The sequence below is a fragment of the Mycosarcoma maydis genome, chromosome 1, assembly GCF_000328475.2.
Source record: "Mycosarcoma maydis chromosome 1, whole genome shotgun sequence".
Classification (NCBI taxonomy): Eukaryota; Fungi; Basidiomycota; class Ustilaginomycetes; order Ustilaginales; genus Mycosarcoma; species Mycosarcoma maydis.
Window position 1 is genome coordinate 2199920 of NC_026478.1, and position 20429 is coordinate 2220348.

General features: G+C 53.8%; 8 protein-coding genes across 8 annotated transcripts in view; 4 read left to right on the forward strand and 4 right to left on the reverse strand.

The window, feature by feature from the left end:
• Positions 1-493: 493 nt before the first annotated feature.
• UMAG_00741 (histone acetyltransferase) lies at positions 494-4138 on the forward strand (the record flags this gene model as incomplete). The annotated part of the gene is made up of 1 exon (XM_011388221.1): positions 494-4138. One exon carries the CDS (start codon positions 494-496, stop codon positions 4136-4138), a length of 3645 nt encoding a protein of 1214 aa, XP_011386523.1.
• Positions 4139-4523: 385 nt separating this feature from the next.
• Positions 4524-7316, forward strand: UMAG_00742 (uncharacterized protein; the record flags this gene model as incomplete). The annotated part of the gene is made up of 1 exon (XM_011388222.1): positions 4524-7316. The coding sequence occupies one exon, from the start codon at positions 4524-4526 to the stop codon at positions 7314-7316; it is 2793 nt and encodes a 930-aa protein (XP_011386524.1).
• A 180-nt stretch (positions 7317-7496) lies between these two features.
• Positions 7497-9605, reverse strand: UMAG_00743 (rRNA-binding ribosome biosynthesis protein UTP25; the record flags this gene model as incomplete). The annotated part of the gene is made up of 1 exon (XM_011388223.1): positions 7497-9605. The coding sequence occupies one exon, from the start codon at positions 9603-9605 to the stop codon at positions 7497-7499; it is 2109 nt and encodes a 702-aa protein (XP_011386525.1).
• A 496-nt stretch (positions 9606-10101) lies between these two features.
• On the forward strand, positions 10102-12294 carry UMAG_11623 (putative 60S ribosomal biogenesis GTPase subunit; the record flags this gene model as incomplete). The annotated part of the gene is made up of 1 exon (XM_011388495.1): positions 10102-12294. One exon carries the CDS (start codon positions 10102-10104, stop codon positions 12292-12294), a length of 2193 nt encoding a protein of 730 aa, XP_011386797.1.
• A 170-nt stretch (positions 12295-12464) lies between these two features.
• On the reverse strand, positions 12465-13082 carry UMAG_00745 (mitochondrial 54S ribosomal protein mL49; the record flags this gene model as incomplete). Its single annotated transcript, XM_011388224.1, has 1 exon — positions 12465-13082. The coding sequence occupies one exon, from the start codon at positions 13080-13082 to the stop codon at positions 12465-12467; it is 618 nt and encodes a 205-aa protein (XP_011386526.1).
• A 568-nt stretch (positions 13083-13650) lies between these two features.
• On the forward strand, positions 13651-14670 carry UMAG_11624 (translocon subunit SSS1; the record flags this gene model as incomplete). Its single annotated transcript, XM_011388496.1, has 5 exons — positions 13651-13747; positions 13964-14037; positions 14325-14348; positions 14491-14495; positions 14658-14670. The coding sequence occupies 5 exons, from the start codon at positions 13651-13653 to the stop codon at positions 14668-14670; spliced, it is 213 nt and encodes a 70-aa protein (XP_011386798.1).
• An 811-nt stretch (positions 14671-15481) lies between these two features.
• Positions 15482-17217, reverse strand: UMAG_11625 (60S ribosomal protein uL29; the record flags this gene model as incomplete). Its single annotated transcript, XM_011388497.1, has 3 exons — positions 15482-15562; positions 16046-16330; positions 17209-17217. 3 exons carry the CDS (start codon positions 17215-17217, stop codon positions 15482-15484), a joined length of 375 nt encoding a protein of 124 aa, XP_011386799.1.
• Positions 17218-18236: 1019 nt separating this feature from the next.
• UMAG_15024 (uncharacterized protein) overlaps positions 18237-20429 on the reverse strand; it is a gene marked incomplete at both ends in the record, with an annotated part of 4128 nt that continues 1935 nt past the window's right edge. Inside the window, one exon of the mRNA XM_011388555.1 lies at positions 18237-20375. Within this exon, the coding sequence (XP_011386857.1) occupies positions 18237-20375 (2139 nt within the window). The remainder of the gene's footprint in view (positions 20376-20429) is intronic.

Genomic DNA, 20429 nt, shown 5'->3' on the forward strand with positions numbered 1-20429 from the left:
CACGAATATGGATTTTGACATTCCTGATTATTTGTGCGCTTTCTGAGAAGCAATCGTGAATTACGAATCACGATTAGTCACGAGTCGTGAGTTCTTCGCTTTGCTGCTCAGACGATTTCGATAAATCGGCACTTTCGGATTCAAGATCGAGTCGATCGGTCTGATTTCAGAGGCATAAAAGGAGCGTCAGCTTGCGCAGTCCAGTCACGAGTCGAGGCCAGAACTTCGGCATTCGGATGCTCGCTCATCTGGTGCCTCGCCCATTGAAAACGTCTGGTGATCAGTCACACTCTCTTCACTCCCACATCCACCTACCCACCTTAAGCATTGCAACTGCTGACCTTCGCCAGTACTACTCATGTGGATCTTCTGAGGCGCACTCGAAAGCGTCTTCACTCGGGCAAAGTTAGTCCGGTACTTAGGCATACGACTTGACATTGTCATTGGCATCGTCTGAGTTGAGATTGGACGAGAGGTGCAGCTTCTGACCATCATGGAGGATGAACAGAATGCGGCCCTTCACCTTGGCGGTCTTGCGCTAGGCAACGTGCTTCGCGACCTCGGCATCGACGAACAGCACCAGTCCGACCTCGAACGTCTCGGCATCGCATCTGGCAGTGGCAGGATCAAACAGGAGGATATCTACAATGACCGCTTCGCAGACGATGACGATGACCTCGGTGATTCATATCGCCGCAATGGCTCCTCAACAAAGGACTGGGAGACTGAAGTCGACGACGAGATGCGGAGAGAGCTTGCAAGTGAGCGTGACTCGGAGGAAAGAGCAGAGCTCGACAGGTACTATCGCCAAGGTCTAGCGCAGCTCGAACAGCCTAGAGCGCCGCTGCGAGGAGAGGACGACGACTTTGATGACAGCGATGAGGAAGAAGATGTCCCGCTTTCCCAACAGCCCTCTCGAATACAGCTTAATGGCCATGCTATACAAACCAACGACTTTTCTCGTTTCGGCGCTGGGATAATCAAAGTCAAGGAAGAACGTGACGACGAACGCGATATGGCGTTGCTATCCGCGCCCTTGCCTACGTCATCCAGCACTGTGTCGTCGACCCTTCCATCACTTGCATTACCTTCGGCTCGCAGTCCAAGACTGGATTCCCCTCAACCACCGTCGCAGCCGTCTCATCAACCGTACATCACCGGCGCACCGCCCTCGCGTCCCTATGTCGATATGGAAGAAGTCCGACAACATTTTCCCGACTTTGAACCCGGAAAGATCCTCAACTTCACCGAGCTCTTCGCCACTCGTCCACCCAAAAAGCGCAAACTTGGCTCGACCGCAGCCAGGTTTCATATCATAGCTGAAGACGAGTTGCCGGTCCCCAAGTCGACTCGTGAAGAGTTAATCCGATCATCCTCACTGCGTCCGCACCATACTCCCATCCTCTCCACTCTCACTCGTGAGCTTGAGAGCACGGCAGCAAGAGCTGGCCAGGCAGAATTTGCAACGGAAGACATCGAGCTTGCCGTTATCTCGACGCCCGGGGTCAAGGCAGACAAAGGTAACGCTGTCTTGGCGCCGGTCGAGCTCGATGATTGGGAAGATCGCATCGTCTGGGATGTACCTTTGCACAGTCGATCTCTTGCTGTAACATCCATACAGGTTGATGAGACTGAAAGTCAATCCGCTTCACAACCGCACCTCGCCCCGACGCAAGCCGCGCCAGCCGTGGACAAACCATTCAATCACGACCTCTTCCGAGGTACATGGACTCGCGGCATCATTTGGGATGCACAAACACCCTTTGAGGCTTTTGACAAGCTCGTTCTCGACATGAACGACCCTCAAATGATGCTCGAAGAAGATCTTGGGCCAAAGACAAAGCAAAACTCTCTGCTGCGCGCCGATGCGCCTGTTGTATCCGCAGCCGCCCAACGAGACCTCGCGCGACGTCAGGCAGAGCTCGATCCTCTCAACTTATCTAACGACAAATTCTATGAACAGACTCGCGAGCACCGCCAGCGTGTCCGACAGACGCTCGGAAAGCTCGTCGTTCAGCATGCCTGGCCTGCCATCAAGCTACAGCTTCCATGGTACAAGACCAAACTCACAAAGGCCGAAGCCAGATCCTTTCACCGCCCCGCTATGCAGTTCCCCACCAACATGCCCCTTCACTTTTCCAAGACTATCTCGTCCAAGAAGAAGAAGGAAGGCGCCGGTGCACGCAAAGCCAAGGATCCAAATGAGATGCTCCGCACCACTCGCGATCTCACACTTAAAGACACCGGCCCCTACGTGTTGTACGAGTACTCGGAAGAGTATCCGCCGCTGCTGTCCAAGATCGGTATGGGCAGTCTGCTGGTCAACTACTACCGCAAGAAGGATGCCAAGGACGAGCATGTGCCCAAGATGGACATTGGTGAGCCTTACTTGTTAGATGTAGCCGACGAGTCGCCGTTTATGAAGTTTGGCAACATCGAGCGAGGACAGGTACAGCCGACCTTGTACAACAACATGATTCGCGCGCCCCTCTTCCGCCACAAGCCGGCACACACCGATTTCCTCCTTATTCGAAGCACCACCAAGAACGAGATTCGCTATTATCTGCGAGAAATTCGCAACCTCTTTGTCGTGGGTCAAACGTACCCTGTTCAGCCGATCCCCGGCCCGCACGCACGTCTCATAACCAACAACATTAAGTATCGCCTCCAGATGATTGCCTACAAGCTCATCCAGAAGAGCCAGCGTCAGCGAATCAAGATCCACCGTCTCATGCGCTACTTCCCTGATCAGAACGAGCTACAAATGCGACAGAGGCTCAAGGAGTTTATGGAGTACAATCGCAAGGCAGGCGACGTCAATCAAGGCTTCTGGAAGCTCAAGCCGCACATTGTCGTCCCCGAAGAGGCTGAGCTGCTCAAGATGCTGCCACCGGAGAACATCTGCCTCGCCGAAAGCATGCAAGTCGGTCAGCGACACTTGCTGGACTGTGGTTACACCAACACCGCCGAGGGAGACGATGACGACGAAAGCAAAATGGACATCGAGCAGCTGCTCGCGCCCTGGATCACCAGCAAGAATTTCATCAACGCGACCCAGGGCAAGGCTATGCTCAAATTGCACGGTGATGGTGATCCCACCGGTCGTGGCGAGGCTTTCAGCTTCATCCGTGTCTCGATGAAGGAAATCTTCCTGCGAGCTGACGAAGATGCCGAGGAGAGGCTTGCACAAGCGGAAGCAGAGGCAAAGAGCAAGTCTGGTCACAAATACAGTGTTGCTGAACAGCAGGCTGTCTATCGATCGGAGATCGACCGCATCTGGAATGCGCAGTGCCGCTCGCTCTCTAATCCAGTGCCACCCAAATTGACAGCGGAGGACGAACGCCGCGCACTTCTGCAAGCCAATGGTGGTGCCAGGCCGGATGCACGCGGCGGTGGTCGAGGCGAATCTGTGCGCCGTGATCGAAGTCCCAGCACTATGAGTACCGTCAATGGTGATGGTGAGAAATCGACCAAGGTGCTTCGCATCCGTCGCTTCATCAACGGCAAATGGCAGCGCGAGATGGTGCGGGATCCCGCCGTCATCAACGCCTACCTCACACAACGTAAAAAGATCGAGGACGAAGCCATTGCAACTGAAGATTTGCTACCTACCGGTGACGCGGCGATCGACATGGCCCGTATGAAGCGACTGCAGGAGGAGCTCGCGCAGCGCAAGAAGAACCAGGAGCGACGTATTCAGCGCAAGAATGCCAAAGCTGCTGCCGAAGGTCTGGCAATTCCAGGTGGTTACAAAAGCTTGCTCAACAAGACTGATACCAAGCGACGCTGTGGTCGATGTGGAGAGGTTGGTCACATGTCAACGAATACGTCTTGCCCCATGTTCCCCAAGGATGGTGGTAAGAATGGGGCAGGTGGGGCTGCTGGCAGCGGTGGACCAGGTACGCCAGGTACGCCGGCGAGTGGAGCCAGGCCAGGAATGCCGCATCTCGCCAGCGGCGGAGGCTTCTTTGGTCCTGGTATGGGTATGGGCATTGGAATCGCGAGTGCCGGGCCTATGACGCCCATGACACCGGCAGCACAAACGCCAGTCGACTCTCCAATTCCGTCGCAGAGTCCCGCGCCTGGGAGCGGTGCTCCGACACCAGGGCTCAAGTTGAAGCTCAAAAAGAAGGCGTGAGGCAAAAATGCGCTCACAAGAAAGCGCAAACGACGACTTGATCCTGTCGCTTTCCTTATCAATTCCAGCACTCAGGGGCAACGAATATGTATTTGTATCTCTATTCGCATCCATGTTTAGCGTTGTGACTTGTCGTTGCTGCAACGCCGTGTTCTATCAGTTTGCGCGAGGTTGTATTCACGATTCGTGATTCACGATTAAGTTAGCAGAAGGGTCGTTCAGGGTTTATTGAGAAATTTCGGGATCCGGAAATCGAGCAGTCGTGAGTGGAGGACAAAGTTTCTGGAACTGAGCTGTTTCTTGGACTCTTCCACGTCTGTTCTGATTGCGCTATCACACCACAAGTTCTCAAGGCCAGCCTCATGCTGATACCACACGTACCAACATGAAAGATGACGCCAATTTTGTCAAGAGAAGCAAACCGAGAGGTTCAGCTTCGATTACCACCGCCACCTACGACGATGAATCAGATGCGGTGGCTGGAGCATCAAATGGTTCCACTAGGCGGTTGGCGGTAAATGGAAACGCTCAAGCGACCAGTGTGACGATAGGAGCTGCCCCTACGACTCCGCATCGCTCTTTGACAGGGATTGATGCACATGAAGATGACAAAGAGGAAAGCACAGATGCTTCGAGCGTTGTCTTTCGGGCGCGAACAAAGGGTGCAAAAGGGACATCGTTCTCTTCTTCAGCAGCAGCAAGCTCAAGCAGATATGCCACAGAAAGAATGTCAGGATCAATATCTAAACAGCAATCAAGAGGAATTTCGATGTACGACGATGATGCTGCCGACAGCGATGACACTTTTGAAATCCGACGCTCAAAGCTCAGCATGGCTGGCAAGCAGGCCAGGAGAGCTGAGGGCTCATCGCTCTCGACAGCATCATCAGATACACCAAAACGATCGACTCCTCTACGTCCTACCTCATTTCAAGCACAACTCGCAGACGCAGCAGAGTCACCATCTGGCACCCCATCATCCAATCTGTATACATCCAACTACCTCGAGGAGCTACGTTCATCCACGCCCACAACACGCCCTCGAACTGTCAGTCCTGCTACCACCCAGTCAACCGGCCCAGGCACGCGCATCGACGTTCCCATGGTCGCGCAAACCTCTCGTATAGCTCTCAAAGACCATGCAGACGATGCGCTTGCAAGGGCCAAATTCGCCGCAGACTTTGCTCATAATGCTATTCCCAGCGAGCGCGTCATCCGCGCAGCCAAGGAGAAACGACCAAAGCTTCGTGCTGCCGCCTTGACCACCAAGTCTGATGACTTTATACCACTCGAACCTTTCTCCAAGTCATCCTCTGCACTGAAGATGTACAACGGCATGGAGGTCGACAACGGCCCACATCCACATTCACGTCTGCAGCGGGAGGAAGACGAACTAGGCGACGGCGAAGACGAGTTTGCCGAATTCACCGGTGCAACCGAACGCATTCCCATCGGCGAAAAGGCAACAAGGGAGTGGGAGGAGCGTCAAAGACGGGAGATGGAAGCTGCTGTGCAGGGCGATATCGACGAAGATCTGGGCGGGCTGGAAGAGATGGATGAAGATGAGCAAGAGTGGGAACGGGCGCAGTTGCGACGTACGCAGACATCACATCCTCAGTCTCGAGAGGCCTCTCCCTTCCGACCGGCACCGATACCAGCATCGATACCGTTGCCATCGGTCGGCACTTGTTCTACGCGGCTGGAACTCACTCTGCGTGCATTGGAACAGAGTATTGCCGCATCTACAAGTGTGATCGACTCGGCAGCGAACGAGTTGGAGACAATCGAGGCGACGGAGAAGGAAAACAAGCTGGATGTGGCGGTGGTAGAAGATAAGGCGAGCTGGTTCAATGAGCTCGATGAGTTTGTGGCCAGCTTGGCCCGGTTCATGGAGGAAAAAGTGGCGAAATTGGAAGAAGTTGAGGTGCAGGCGTTGGAGTTGCTGAGGAGGCGGAACAGGATATTGAGCAGCATTCGGGCAAATTGGCTCGATAACAAGCTGAAAATTTGCCTCGACATTGTTCCCACTAAAAGCGCTGTAGTGGATCCTAGGGAGAACCAAGCGGATCCAAGCATGGACACAACCGATGATGCTCCTGTCGAAACGCAGACGCTCAGTGTTTCGCAACTGGACCATCTCTCGCCGGCCGACGAGCTATCCTTCACCCTGGCCCAACGGGAGATTGTCTCCAATCTCTCATCGATCTTTGCAGACGTTCAAGCACCTGAATACCTCGATCCTGCCTGTCGCGCTGCCGACACCACCAGCACCATGATTCCCACGCTTCCATTCGTCTCCAACCGCAACATTACTGCGGATTTGCACCCACGAAGCATCGTTTCGCGCTTTCAAGAATGGCGACGACTATACCCGGAAGAATACGCACAGGTATGGGGTGGACTCTCGCTCGCTCAGATATGGGAGTTTTACGCTCGACTCGAACTCGTTCCTTGGTCCGCGCTACAACGGGCGTCAGAGCCAAAGCAGAGTGCGTGGCGAGAAGGTGCGGCTACGATTGCTCATTTCGGGTGGTTCACTGGTGCTTCTGATTACACCGATCGCGCACGAGTCACTACAGGAGAGCTTGCAGCGGGGGATGATGAAGTTCTGTCATCGCTGATATCCAACGTTCTGGTGAAGCATTTGATCGAGCTGAGTCGAGGTGCATTCTCGCCGTGGTCAGCGGAGCAGACTGGGCAAGCTGTGGAAGCGGTGGATCTGGTGCAGACGGTGTTGGGCGCGGAAAATGCGACGAGTGTGAGTCTGGTAGAGGCGTTCTTGTCGGTGTTCAGAGTTGAAATCGAACACTTGAGCGAGGTTATGCAGCTTCCTTCCACAGCGACGGCCGCCACCAGTGATTCGGACAGGATCGAAGCGGCAAAGGAGATAGCACAGCAAGTGGTTGATTGCTTGCTGAACAACCTGTCCAGCTGGTCTCGCGTTGCCAGTCTCTCCGCTGCAGATGGCCAAGCGACCACAGCGTTGGCCAAGCTTTACCAAGGACTGGTGGAGATGTTGCTGTGCGACGTGGTTACAGTCTTGTTCGACCGCCTGTCTCGAAGCTCGGTTCGAGGAGTGGAAGAGGTGGAGCGAGAGATGTGGAGACAGGTGCGCGAGACCGTTCCTCGTCACGTCGTGGCTCGTTCGCAGCGTCTTAGTGCGCTGCTCTCACGATGAGGCTGGTCCGATAGATGGCCGACAAGAATCACGAATGCTGCTTCAGATAATGGGATTGATTTCATCTGGACTTTGAATAACCTTTGTACAGAAGAATGTATGACATTCGTGATTACCACTCGGCACGCCTGTCTCGTCACAGCTCACGCCTGTTGCTTATCGCTACACACTGACGACGATTTAGACAAATTTCCATGTGGCCTTATCTGCCACCACCATCTGCTTTGCCTGTTCGCTACCCACTACCTTTTCCAGCGCCATCAAGTCGTACTTGCTATACACAACGTACGTCGACACTTGATTCGGATCGATTTCTTGTTCGTCGTCATGCGCATCTCCTCTGCCCTTGGCCAAATCGGCTTTTGTGACGAACGGGAATTCCAAGACTTCGGAAAAGAATCTGGCGTTCTGGGGCAGTTGGTAGAAGACGACGGTCTGGACGCCTCGCAACTTGAATCTGCGGTAGAAATGCGCTCGCTCCGTCAAGAGTAGGAAGCGCTTTTTGGCGCTGAAGAAGCTTTCTCTTGCGCGACGGATGTCCTTGGGACTCGAGTACTCGGAGATGCTTGTGTACGAAAGGTTGGCAGTTTGGCCCGGTTTGCGTTTCTCGTTGTGCTCGCGCAGGAACGCGTCGAGACGGACAAAGTCAAAGTAGCTGGGTACGACGATGAGCGTGTGACTGCTGGCAATCGCGGATTTGCTCAATTGTTGGAGCGTTTTGTTGGTAAAGTGGGCAAAACGCAGGTCGGGTTCGGCGTGAGGATTGGCAGCTTCAAATCGGCTGAACATGTGTCGAACGCCAGAAACAACTCGACTCATCTCTGCTTGAGTCTCGCTGGTAGATGCGATGGTCCGGATCTTACCGGCAATATTGTTCAGCTTATGATTGTAGACCGATCGCAGCGACGGGAAGTCGTACGCTGAAAGCAGCACTGTCTGCCTAAACATTGCCGCTCGATTATCAAGGTAGAATTGCTTCACCCTCGAGAAATCTGTATCCCTGCTCTGTCGAGGAATCTGGTTCAGCCTCTCCATGACAAATTCCAGATGCTCCCAATTCTGCATGCTGATCACATCGGTTTGATCAACAATCAGCATCTCGATGCTGGACAGGAAATCGCTATCGCCTTTGTCCTTTTCGATGCCCAACCTCAATCCGAGCGGAGAAGCGACGATCACATCGGAATCGTAAAATCCAGAAAAGAGTTTGAGACTTTTGCGGGTGACTTTGAGCCCGAGCTTGAACGAGTCATCGATGTTGCCTGCAAAATTGGCGATGTGGTCTTGCGGGTATTTGGCCGCGACGGCAGGATCGGCGAGCTTGTCGACCGCTCCTTCTGGGAGGTCGTATTCTTTCGAGAAACGAGATTTGTTGTCGACCTGAGAGCACAGGCTGAATTTGGTCAGCAGGTCGACCCATTCGAGCGCTGAGTTACGGAAGGGAAGCAGAATGAGCACTTTGGGTCGGGTGAAACCCTGATCGCGAAGATCCAAATCGTCGCTATCGGTGGAAGCGCTGTTGGCAGCAGCGAGCTTGGCGAGTTTCTCGTTGTTCTTGAGCACGCGACGACGCGTCTTTGCAATATGCGACATGGCATGCATGGCAAGCACCTGTCGGTACTGCGGTCGATCGTTGAGTGCGACGTTGGCATCGCAGAAATCGGCGTAGCTTGCCAGCGTAGTCGCGAGCGCTTTGTGGAGCGGTGTTGGCGCCGTGTACTTTTTGGCAGTGAATGCATTGAAAGCTTCGAGCACTTTGACTTGGGGCTGACCGCGGTACTGCCGCGCATCAAAGTCCGGAATCGAAGGTGTCGAAGTAGCGATCTGCGTTGCGAGTGCTGGAAGAGTAGACCGAGAAGTGGACCACGTAAGCGATGTGACGGATTCGGGAAGCTTGGAGACGATTTGCGCGTGAGGGCCATCCGAACCAAAGTGGGCGTCGAACGCTGTGGACTGCTTCTGCTTTTGCTGCTTGCTCGATGAGAAAGAGGAGGCTGTAGCGGCATCCTCCTCGTCCTCGTCCGAGTCTTCGCCTACCAGCTCAGCACCATCCTGTGCGTTTGCTGGAGATGAAGTAGAGCCATCTGATACCATAGCGACCTTGCTGCGTTTTGAAGGTGAAGTGGCCGAGGTTGCGACAACCGTGGAAGTGGAAGCGGTTGCTTGCTGAGCGGCTGCAGCTTTGCGAGTGATCTTGTCGTAATGGGTGAGATTGGACGAGCGCTGTCGCTTGCCCGGTCGAGCCGCACTCACATTGATGAGTGTGAGCAGCTTGAGTGTTGGATCCATATCCGTCGATGTAGTGCGTTGGAGGTGTTCGAGATGGTGGTCCCGCTGGAAGAATTAACAATTCGTGATTGCTGCATGACAAGCCACAGAGAGAGAAGAGAAAAAGCGCAACTGCAGACCGCGAAGCTGATCCGCGAAACAACCGAGAAATCGTGAATCAAACTCCCCGAAAAAAATGGAAAAGGGTCTCAGATAACTCACACTCACGACTTGGTCGCGAGAGGTGTGAGTCGTGAGTGTGGAGGATAATTGGAAAAATTTCACCATCCTGCCGTGGACATTTTTCTTGTCGAAAAAACAAAGTTAGCAGAACAGTCACCAGTCTGCGTTCTCAAACACGAAAGCGGCTCAGTCAAACGAAGCTATCAAGAAACGAAGAAACACAAATCGTGAATCGTGAATCGCCGAAGTAGCCACCGATTGGCGAACTAGAGATATACAGCTTGTCTTTGATCAACCATTCATTCCGATCATACCAACTGGGCCGTGAAACAAGATGCCGCTCGCTCAGTCCAAAAACACCGTCGGTCTCGGAAGAGCCATCCTTAACAGAAAGGCAAAAGAAGCAAAACAACGAAACCAGACCGAGTTCCACACCACCGATATCAACAATTACGGCTCTGTGTCCAACCTTCGTTCCGTCACCCACCAGGGCGATCTTGAGGAGTTTCTCAACACCGCCTCTTTGGCCGATGCCGATTTCACTGCAGAGAGGAGGAACGGTGGCGTAACCATCATCACGGCTCCCGACCGCGAACGAACCCGCCACAACCCTTACTTGCTTACAGGTCAGGAAGAGCAAGAGGTACTCAAAAAGCATGTTCAGAACAAGGAGCGTCTGCGTGTTCCCAGACGTCCCGAATGGACCAGTGCAACCACTCGTGCACAGCTCGAACGAGCCGAAAAGGACGGCTTCCTCGAGTGGAGGCGAGGTCTCGCGGAGCTGCAGGAGGGCGTTGGTTTGGTGCTCACGCCCTTTGAGAGGAACCTCGAGGTGTGGCGTCAGCTCTGGCGTGTCATCGAGCGAAGTCATCTCGTAGTGCAGATTGTTGATGCGAGGAATCCGCTCCGCTTCCGATGTGAGGATCTCGAAAAGTATGTCTCGAGTCTCGGCATCGGTTCCACCAACGGAATCGAATACCTCGGAGAGCACTCGGCGGAAAAGGGGCCTAGAAGGAATCTGCTCCTTATCAACAAGGCCGATCTGCTAGACGATGAGCAGAGAAAGTACTGGGCCGATTATTTTGACGCACAAGGCATTCAGTATGCATTCTTCAGTGCGGCCAATGCTGCTGCCATCCAGCTTGCCCGCGCAGAGGAAGAGGAGCGATTGCGCCTCGAGCAGCTCAAACTCGCAGAGCCACAAGATGACGACGACGACGACGACGAAGATGACGAAGATGACGAGGAGGAAGAGGAGGAAGAGGAGGAGAAACATGTTGATGGTGAGCTGGAAGCATCCTCTGCTGCTGCCGACGAAACGGCCAAGGATGCTAAGTCTCTGATCGGCCAAGAAGCCAGCGACCGTGTGCTGGACCACTCACAGGATGCTGTTCGCGACAGTTTGGTCGCCGAAAAGACGTCCGCACAAGATAACACAGTTGACACTGCCGCTGCCGCTGCTGCTATGCCCGCTACTCACGATCCAACTCGCGTGCTCAACGTGCTCGAACTCGAGGAGCTCTTCATGGCTTGCGCACCTTCTCTCGACGACTTTGCCATCGATGGCCAACCGGCACCCTCGAAACTAGTCGTTGGTCTTGTCGGATATCCAAACGTCGGTAAATCATCTACCATCAACGCGCTGCTCGGAGAAAAGAAGGTGTCGGTCTCGTCGACCCCTGGCAAAACGAAACACTTCCAGACCATCCATCTCTCTCCCACAACGGTACTATGTGATTGCCCCGGTCTCGTGTTCCCGCAGTTTGCCACCACGTCAGCAGAACTGGTTTGTGATGGCGTGCTGCCTATTGACCAGATGCGAGAGTACACTGCGCCCGCAGAATTGGTCGCCAAGAGGATTCCCAAAGATATCGTCGAAGGCACCTACGGTATCCGAATCGAGACGCTAACCGAAGAGGAGGGCGGTAACGGTGTACCTACCGGTCTCGAGATGCTTACCGCCTACGCCGTTGCCCGAGGCTACACGCGTCAAGGTCAGGGCAACCCAGACGAGTCGCGTGCAGTGAGATACGTCCTCAAAGACTATGTCAACGCCAAACTGCTCTACAGCCATCCACCACCTGGCATCGATGCGGATCTGTACAATGCAGCTCAACGAGAACGTGCACGTGCAGCACTCGCCGGTCGCAAATACAATGCGTCTACAGCCGCAAACCTCGCCGAGTACGCCGATGCCACCAGCGGTGCTGCAGACATGGACGACCTTGATGCGGACCTTCAAACCGAGCTTGCCGCGCTGACGAAACGCCAAGGCTCAGGTGTGCCACGTCAATCGGCTAAATCCAAGGCGTTGGACTCGGCGTTTTTCGAAACCATGGCTTCGTCCAAACCGACGATCGTGGGAAGGACCGGCATGCCGACTGCCGCTATTCAGGGTAGGATCGCGAACGACGGTTCGGTGATTCGAAATGGCGGTGCGCAACAGCAGCAGGGTCAGTCGAACAGCAAGAAACACAACAAGGCGAACAAGCGGAAAAAACAGCGCTCAGGTGCTGGTTTTGATTGATTTCAGAAGCATCCATCATGCTTTTTTGTTCACATGTTTTTGTTCACATGGACACATCCGCTAATTCTATCACATTTCGTGGTTTGCCTTTTGACGGTCAGGAGTGTGTGGCTACTTGCAAGCTTGATTGAATGCGATGAGAAGAGACATGTGCGTGCGTGTGAAACGGTCTAGAACCCTCTGCTCTCCAAGAACGCCTTGACGTCGTTGACTCGATTCCCACGGATCTTCAACTTGCCACTTGACTGGACTTTGGCGCTCTGTACAGGATCCAAGTAGGTTGGGTTGCCCGTCCTATCCAACAGCTTGCGACCGGGTTTGGGCCTCAACGGTTTCTTGTTGACCTGGTTGAAGGGCGAGGCGTCTTGGCGCGTGTATGTTTCCGAGAGAAACAGCGAGAGGTCAGTCTGCAGGTCCGAGACGGAGCCTTGAATCTTGCGAACTTCGGTCATGATCCGCGTCCCGCCGTTGCGAACGTCGGTGTAGACGGGGAAGGACGAAAGCGTTTTTCCGACGCGAGGAACGAAGTAGCTATAGCGGACTGGCGTAGATCCATCTGAGGGGGAGCCGGCTTCGGATGAGGTGGAAGCGGTGGAGGAGGAAGAGGAAGAGGAAGAGTATGAAGAAGAGGAAGAGGAAGACGAGGATGGTGCAGAGGCGTCGGTTGAGTTGGGACGAAAAGTGAGCTTGCTGGTTGATGCAATGACGGAGGTTGAGGCAAAGGAAGAAGAGGAGAATGTGGGTAGGCGAAGCGCCGTACGCAGGTTGGCGCGACCGATCAAAGCCATGCTTGCTGCCACTGTTGTATCGACGACTGGTGTGGGCGAAGAAAGCGTTGTATCAAGTGATATGATGGCGATGATGCGGTATGTTCAAGTCAAAGGCGAGCAAAGTAATCGTGAATCGTGAATGTAAGTAGCTTTCTTCCAAGCGTGAAGGTCGAAAAAATCACGGAATCCACTCGGCTCCGCCGACCCAAAGCGTGAATCACGAATCACGAATCAAGAATTTGCCGCACATCTTTTGATGTTAACGCTATCCTTCTAACAATGATTGTAATTTTCCGTAACCGTGATTCGTGATTCGTGATTCGTGATTCGTGATTTGTGTTCTTGTGGCCAGATGCGGAGAAGCCTTGAAGGCCCTTCCACTTCGCGGTTGGCCGCCGACGTGGCGCATTGCTCACATTCACGATTCGTGATTCACATTCGTGATTGAGAGAGCCTTGGAAGATCTGACGGCGCAAAACCCTCTGGAGAACCTGTCATCGACCGCCCACCCCCATCACTACCTGTGCTTCCACATCCTTCTCGTTTCAACGACAGCCACCCTCGCCAGCACACGCATACCGAAACCATGTCAGACTCGATCAAGGAATTCGTCGAGATCCCACAGAACTTCTTCCGCGAAGGAACGCACTTTGTCAACCGTTGCACAAAGCCGAATCGCAAAGGTGGGTCATTCAGTCACGCTCAAACACGTTGAATCTTGCGCCAAAGGCAAACCTCGAGCTCTATTGTTGCGAAGCTGACTTCAGCACCAAAGCAAAAGAGCATCGGTTGGACGCTGGCAAGCGGGTGAAGGAAAACAAAGCGATTTGTATTGCAAGACATGACTGACGGATTGATCTCTTTTGGCGCTTGGCTTCGATGGCGGTGGAAATCAACAGAATACATCCAAATCTGCAGAGCGGTAGGATTGGGCTTTGTCGTCATGGGCTTCATCGGGTACTTTGTCAAGCTTGTACGTATGCACGCCAACAGCGACCGCGCATCTCTTTGGACCGTACTCTGAGATCGGAACGACGTGCAGTGGCAGAGATGCGAGCACGAGTAGCATCGTTGATGCGCAAGAGAGTCTGCTGCTCTCTGCATCCTGGCCCGGGAATCATGTCGATCGGTAGCTCGTACGGGGAGGACGAGCGCAAGATGTTCGGGCGAGGGAAACGGATGAGGATTTTTACTGACGTCGACACGTTCTGTCTTTCGACCTTCATATGATGCTACAACGGATATCCTTGGATCGGACAGATTCACATTCCAATCCACTCAATCGTACGTACACAGCAGTTGCTCGGCCATTTGTGCACATCTTTGCTAACTCTTCTTGTCTCGTCCCGCTTCTCCATCCAATCGCTTCGCATATCCTTGTTCGTTCGTTATTACGTGTTGCACAACCCTTTGGCAACCTCTGCAGCTTGTGTAAGTTTGCCTCCTCTCGATTGGCCTGGTAATCCCCATACCGGCTTTTTTGGACCATTCGTAACAGTGGTCGAAGTACATGCTCTCGTTGCAATCGTTCGTTCGCTGACATTCTTCATCCTCTTTCGGTCCTCATTTCGTCTCCTGTGCTTTTCGCACCAGTGGTGGAGCCTAACCAAGGGATTCTCACGACTCGACCTTTGTATTCCCGTGCGAGACAACTTTTTGCATCAATCTCATGGTGTTCCGTATTTCACTTTGATTTGCCATGCCATTGTGCTGGCAATAGAGGCGCAACTAGTGGTAACCGTTCTGGAGCAGCTCCGACTTCTGGGCCAGCTCGAGCGCCTAAAGCCGGTTCGGTCAAGGTGTGATGGTAAAAGCAAAGACGCGTTTTGCACACAGCTGGTCAAAGGAAAGGAGAGGACCCAAGTGAAAAGGAAGTCTCTCTCCTCGTCACCGGGTTGCTGCGTTTCACAAGCACCAAGATGAATCTGGAATGTGTGTCAGCGGTCTTGTATTCAACGTCCTGATCAAGTGATTCGAGATTAGGTGACGTTCACAGCGGCTTAAAAGACTGCGCTCGTTCAAAATCAACCATGATACAGTCGTGAGTCACAAAGTCTACCCACACACACGCAGTAAGAGCGTGTCTTAATCAGTGGACAAGGCTCAATACATCCCGAATATCTAGATCACCGACAGACTCGCTGAAAACTCCACACAACTTGTCAAGAGAGAAGCACCCAATAGCTCGCCACCGTGAAGCGAGGGTTTGGGCATGTGTGCATTTTTGGGGTGTATGATGATGATGAAAGAAGCGCGCAACCTCTTACTCAAGAGGTCAAGCGAATCTCGAGGCTAGTATAACACAACTACGATCCGGAAGAATCCACCTAGCCTTTCGGTGAAGCAGCAAGCTCCGCGGAATCATAGCTTTCAACGAGAAAGAAAGGAAGACATGCATGCGAAGAGAGAGCGACAGTTTATGCCTTGAGAACGTACTTGCGGTTGGCAAAGTGGATCTCGCGCTTGTGCTGACGCTCGGTGATGCGGGTGCGCTCGTGCTGTGTGCCATGCATGGAAAAAAGGGTTGCAACAAGGTCAGTGGATGAGGTCTCAACCGCTTACGAAGCGCAGCAGCAGTACAGTGTGGAGCAGAGAGGTGACACGTTGGGAGCGCATGGCGAAACGTTGCTGGATCGCGTGTCCATGGCTGGGCATGCGCTGATTGGCCAAACGACTAGATGCTGTTCATGTGGATGACTGCGTGTAGCGACTCGTGGTGGTCAAGAGCCTTGTTGGTGCTTCTGTGGGTGCAACACAAAACTGCGTCGAGTTGCCTGCCTTGTCACGATCTTTCTGATTCCGTCCAGGATGCCGCTGGCGTCTGTTTGTCAAGTCGTAAGCAGACGCCTCCGGTGAAATCCAACGGTGCCTTGTGCCTTGCCTGCGATCGAATCTGCGAATGTCATCCTGTAACCGTCCTTGCACTCTCCGCTCTCTGGCTGCAACACTAAGCTGTGACGGCTTCTATTCAGAACACTTACCTGGTTGAGCTTGCGGCGGATAGCACGGGTCTTCTTGGCACGCAGGTCGAGAGGGATCTGGCTCTTGCCCTTGTAGAACTCGCGCAGGTTGGCACGCTGCTTCTGGTTCATGACGGTGAGGACACGGGCAATGTCCTTGCGCAGCGAGTTGATGCGCAGGATCTTGCTCGACGAACCACCAGCAACCTTCTGGACGCGAAGGTTGAGCAGCTCAGTCTTGAGCTCCTCGAGCTGCTTGGTGAGGTCCGTCTTGGACTTTGACTGAAGCTCGAACGTCTTGACAACCTGCAAGGATGAGAAATGATCATGATCATGGTGTGGTGGAGCAAGCCTGGTGGTCAGTTTATGTTGTTGGAGAGTTGGAAAAAAGTGATGCAACGATGGAGCGACAATGCAGGCAGAGCATGGCGTTGATGTTGGTCGCAGTGCTGAGACGATGGAATGAATCGTGGCTGCAAAGTTGCGTGGAAAGGTTGTTATAGCTGATGCACGCAGTTCCAACAGCTGCATTTGTAACGATATGTTTTCTGGGAACCGTGGCCGGTCTAAAGCTCAGATCCAAGCTGTTGTACGACCAATGTTCCACGCAGTCCTCTACGGACTTGATGCTGCATTGATGTCGAGGTCGTGCGTACGAGGTGCCAAGCGGAAAGCGCCGTTAGGCGTGGACTGCAAAAGTTGGCAGCATGATAAATGGCGGTTTGTTGTCTTCGATGTTCGTATTGTGTTCTGTTGGCTTGGCGATTCATTTACTGTATGTCAAACGTGATCATCACGGCAGTGGATAGCACCATTGCATACTAGACAACTAAACATGCATCCTGAAGAATACGCGGATGTCTCCCGTGCCCAAGCCCTTTTAGACCTCTTAGACGCCATGACGGCATGGACTGATGCACGTCCTGCTGGATCTATGTCCGTGATCAGAAACGCCTCAACGGCTTCCAGAATATGCCTGTTTCCCTGTTTCCAGCTGATTCCAAAACTTCACGAGTCATATGTGCAATACATGCGCGATAGTCGTCGTACTGCTGTTCGTATGCTGATTGTTTGCACGTTGTCGCTACCCGAATGCTGGTCGTAGAGTGAATGTCGGCTGCGGATGCTGCAATGCCAATGTGCTTTGTCGCTCGTCGCTGTCATCACATCATACGTATGATGACACCTACCATTTTGAACGACGGAACGGGAATAAGGTGATGAAAAGGCGGAGGGTGAAGAAGTCTTGAGGATTGTAAGGACGATCGAACGGTGATGGTGACTGGGTCGACTCCCTCTCCCTGATCCGACTGTGCTTGACTGTCGTGGTGCCGGATGCGTAAAAATCAAGCCTGCAGACAGCGCTTCAGTCGAATTCTCAAAACTCAACCCCATCCACTCAGGTTGCTTCTAGATTCGCTGTCTTCACGCACAACGAGCACAGAGCGTAAACCTCAGTTTGAACCTGCAGTTGCTGCGTGCCGAACTATTGCTGAATCTGGAGCGAGGAAAGGCCAGGCAGGACAGCCTCTCTCGCGAGCACAGAAAGCCAACATACTAGTCAGCAACCGAATATTTTCTTCCGCCTCTCAGACGCTGAGCCAAAATCGGCCGTCTTTTTATCAGATCACGTGCAGTACTATAAAGGACCTAAAAAGTGTGAACTAAACCAAACACATATAATCTAACAGCTCGGTTGGCGTTTTGCCTCGTGACTTACGACTGCGTCTTGACTCATACAGTAACTGATTCGTCACGAGCACGCTGCACGATGAATACGAGATTCAAGAAGTAACAACAATTGCGATTGTCGTGGCCTGCCGGAAGAGCGACATATATGATACAGTCTGAATAAAAGCGCGAACCGTAGAAAGAAGGATGCGACCTTAGTGAGAGAAACAAAGGAAGGTAACAAGAGGGTGTGTGCGTATGGGAGAGTACGAGCGAGATGCCGAACGCAAGAGAGACGGATCCCGATGGAGGCTTGCTCCTGGCGATGTCCTCGTTGCGCGTCGAGCAGCTAGCTGAGTACCTGTCGTTGCAAAGAGGGAGCGAGATACTGTAGAGAGATGAACGAGAGGTGATTGTGATGGTGCTTCACTGATGCTAAGCGAAAGAAAATGTTAGAGGACACGACGGGACTGGGAAAGAGTGTGTGTAGACTGTACTTGGTCTTAAAGCAAATGTTCGTCCAGGTCGATGTGCAAGGCCTTCACATGCTATCCACGGACAAATCACTGGTCTTGTAAGCGAGTCGGCCGATCATGCCGGTAGTGGGCAAATCTTGTACGTCAGATATTACGCTTCCTCGCGAGCCTAGCGTGTGTCGCATGCCCATGGCCTTGCCCAAGCCATGATGTCCGAAACTCGACTTGACTGGGCTGGGGAAGTGACCTATCCTCGAGAACGATCCTAACGAAGAAGCAATCGAACCCATCGAAGTGTTGCTGTCCGAATGCGTCAACGACGGCTCGGCGTGACCGGCTCGACCCGTCTCGAGCGCGCCTTTCGAGCTGACAGTGGGCAATACGCCACCCTGACGGTACGTGGTGCAGCGCGAGCTACGACATTCTTCGTTGTATCGCGACGATCGGTCTCCCGACACGTGGGCTGGCACAGGGCTTGAGAAATTGGCAGGGAGCGCAGGCGAAAACGCCGGTCGCTCGAATCGCTTCATCGGGCTGCTGTCGCCGCCGTGCAGGCTAGCAGCCAGACTCAGTGGCCTCAGTTTGAGCGAAGACGGAGAGGATGCTCCATCCCGCTGCTCTCCGTAAGGAGAAAGGCGGTTGGCAGCGTTTGTGTCAATGGGTGCAAGTTGACCCCTTGATGGACGGACACGTCGTGGAACAGAGCCAGCCGAAGAAGCAGAAGAAGCAGAGCTCGTCGACGGCGTGGGTGCATGTCTCGACTGCTTTTGCGTTGCAGTCGCGTCCACGGGTGTCAAAGGAGGGGTCAGAGGTCCAACAAGGCGGCTGTCAGTATGAGGCATGAGGACGAGGTCGTTGAGCTTCTTACAAGCGTAGGGCTCAGCAACAGCACTCTTAGGACTGTCTTCCAGCGTCTCCCTCTCCTCGTCATCCCGTTCCTCTTCGCTCTCGAATAGGCCGAGACCCATGGTCTGAACACCGCCAGAGACCTCCTCAGGGATGTTGCGAAGCGACGACGTTTGCGACATTTGCGATTTTCGGTAGCGTTGAGCAGCCTGGCTGTCGCGCTTGGCGTCCTTGGCTTTGGCCTTGGCCACGTTTTGCTGGACACTGGCAAGCAGCTTGGCCCGGCGATCGGCGGCAAGATCGAGATCTTCGCCCATGGTGTCCGACAGGCACGTGCTGTTGCTCATAATGCTGATGGTGGAGGCGGCGACACTGATCATGCTGTCACGGTAGGAAAGGTGCTCAAGCTCCGATTCCAGCTCCTCTTCTTGGAGCGCCAGAGCGCTGGAATCAGAGCTCAAATCGGGTCGCGGCGTGGTGTCACCCATTACAGGGCTTGTGGAGGCGCTCGTGACTTGTGGCTGGTTCAAGTTTAGCGCTGGAGCAGCAGCAGGACCGCAGATGCTAGGTGAGGATGTGACGCCAAACTCGATCTGCTCACCAGACGGAGTCTCTTGGGCGACGCGGGGTGACGACACCGCTTCAGATGGATCCACGGCATCCTCACGTGCGTCCACGGTGGGGTTGACACCCCATTGACTGGTGTGCAGCATGGGCGAAGGCGATGCAGCCGAGTAGAGCGACTGGGGCGAGCCTTCTAGACGGCCAGCTGCAGAGCTAGGCTTTTTGAATCGCAGCGGCTCGGTGGGCTCGATCTTCTGACCATTGAAAAGGATGGCAGGACTGAACCCGAATCTGACCTCGTTGGCTTGCTGACCCAATAGTGGACTCGTGGAAGGTCGCGCCGGTGTCTCGGCCGGCTGGCTGGACTTGACCTTGGGCGTCGCATCGCCAGCGACAGGATCGCCGACATCCGCGCTGTCTGCAAAGTTGTGGAAGCGGTCGCCATTGGGCTTGGGGAAGTGGTGGAGGGTGCTGAGGGGAGTACTGTTCTTGGACGCGAGACCGGGCGAGCTTGTCATCGATTTACGAGAGAGGCTCAGCCTAGCCTTGAGAGATTCGGTGAAACCAGGCTTTGGACTGAAGTTGGGACTGAGCGAAGGCGAGGTGCCGCGAATCTTGGGGCTGAGCTGAGCCAAGATGGGACTGTCTGCGCCGAGACCTGGAGAGAGATGCCCAGCATCCATCGGAGGGTCGGGGATCAGAGTGTGGTGATACGGGCTCTTGAAGTTCATGCCTGCACCCTTGCTCGTGCCAGCGAGAGGAAGGTGATCGCTCGATCTGACTGTCCGATTCATGATGCTGGCATGGTTGACTTCGAAGGACTCGACGTGATGCTCGGGCTTGTGACA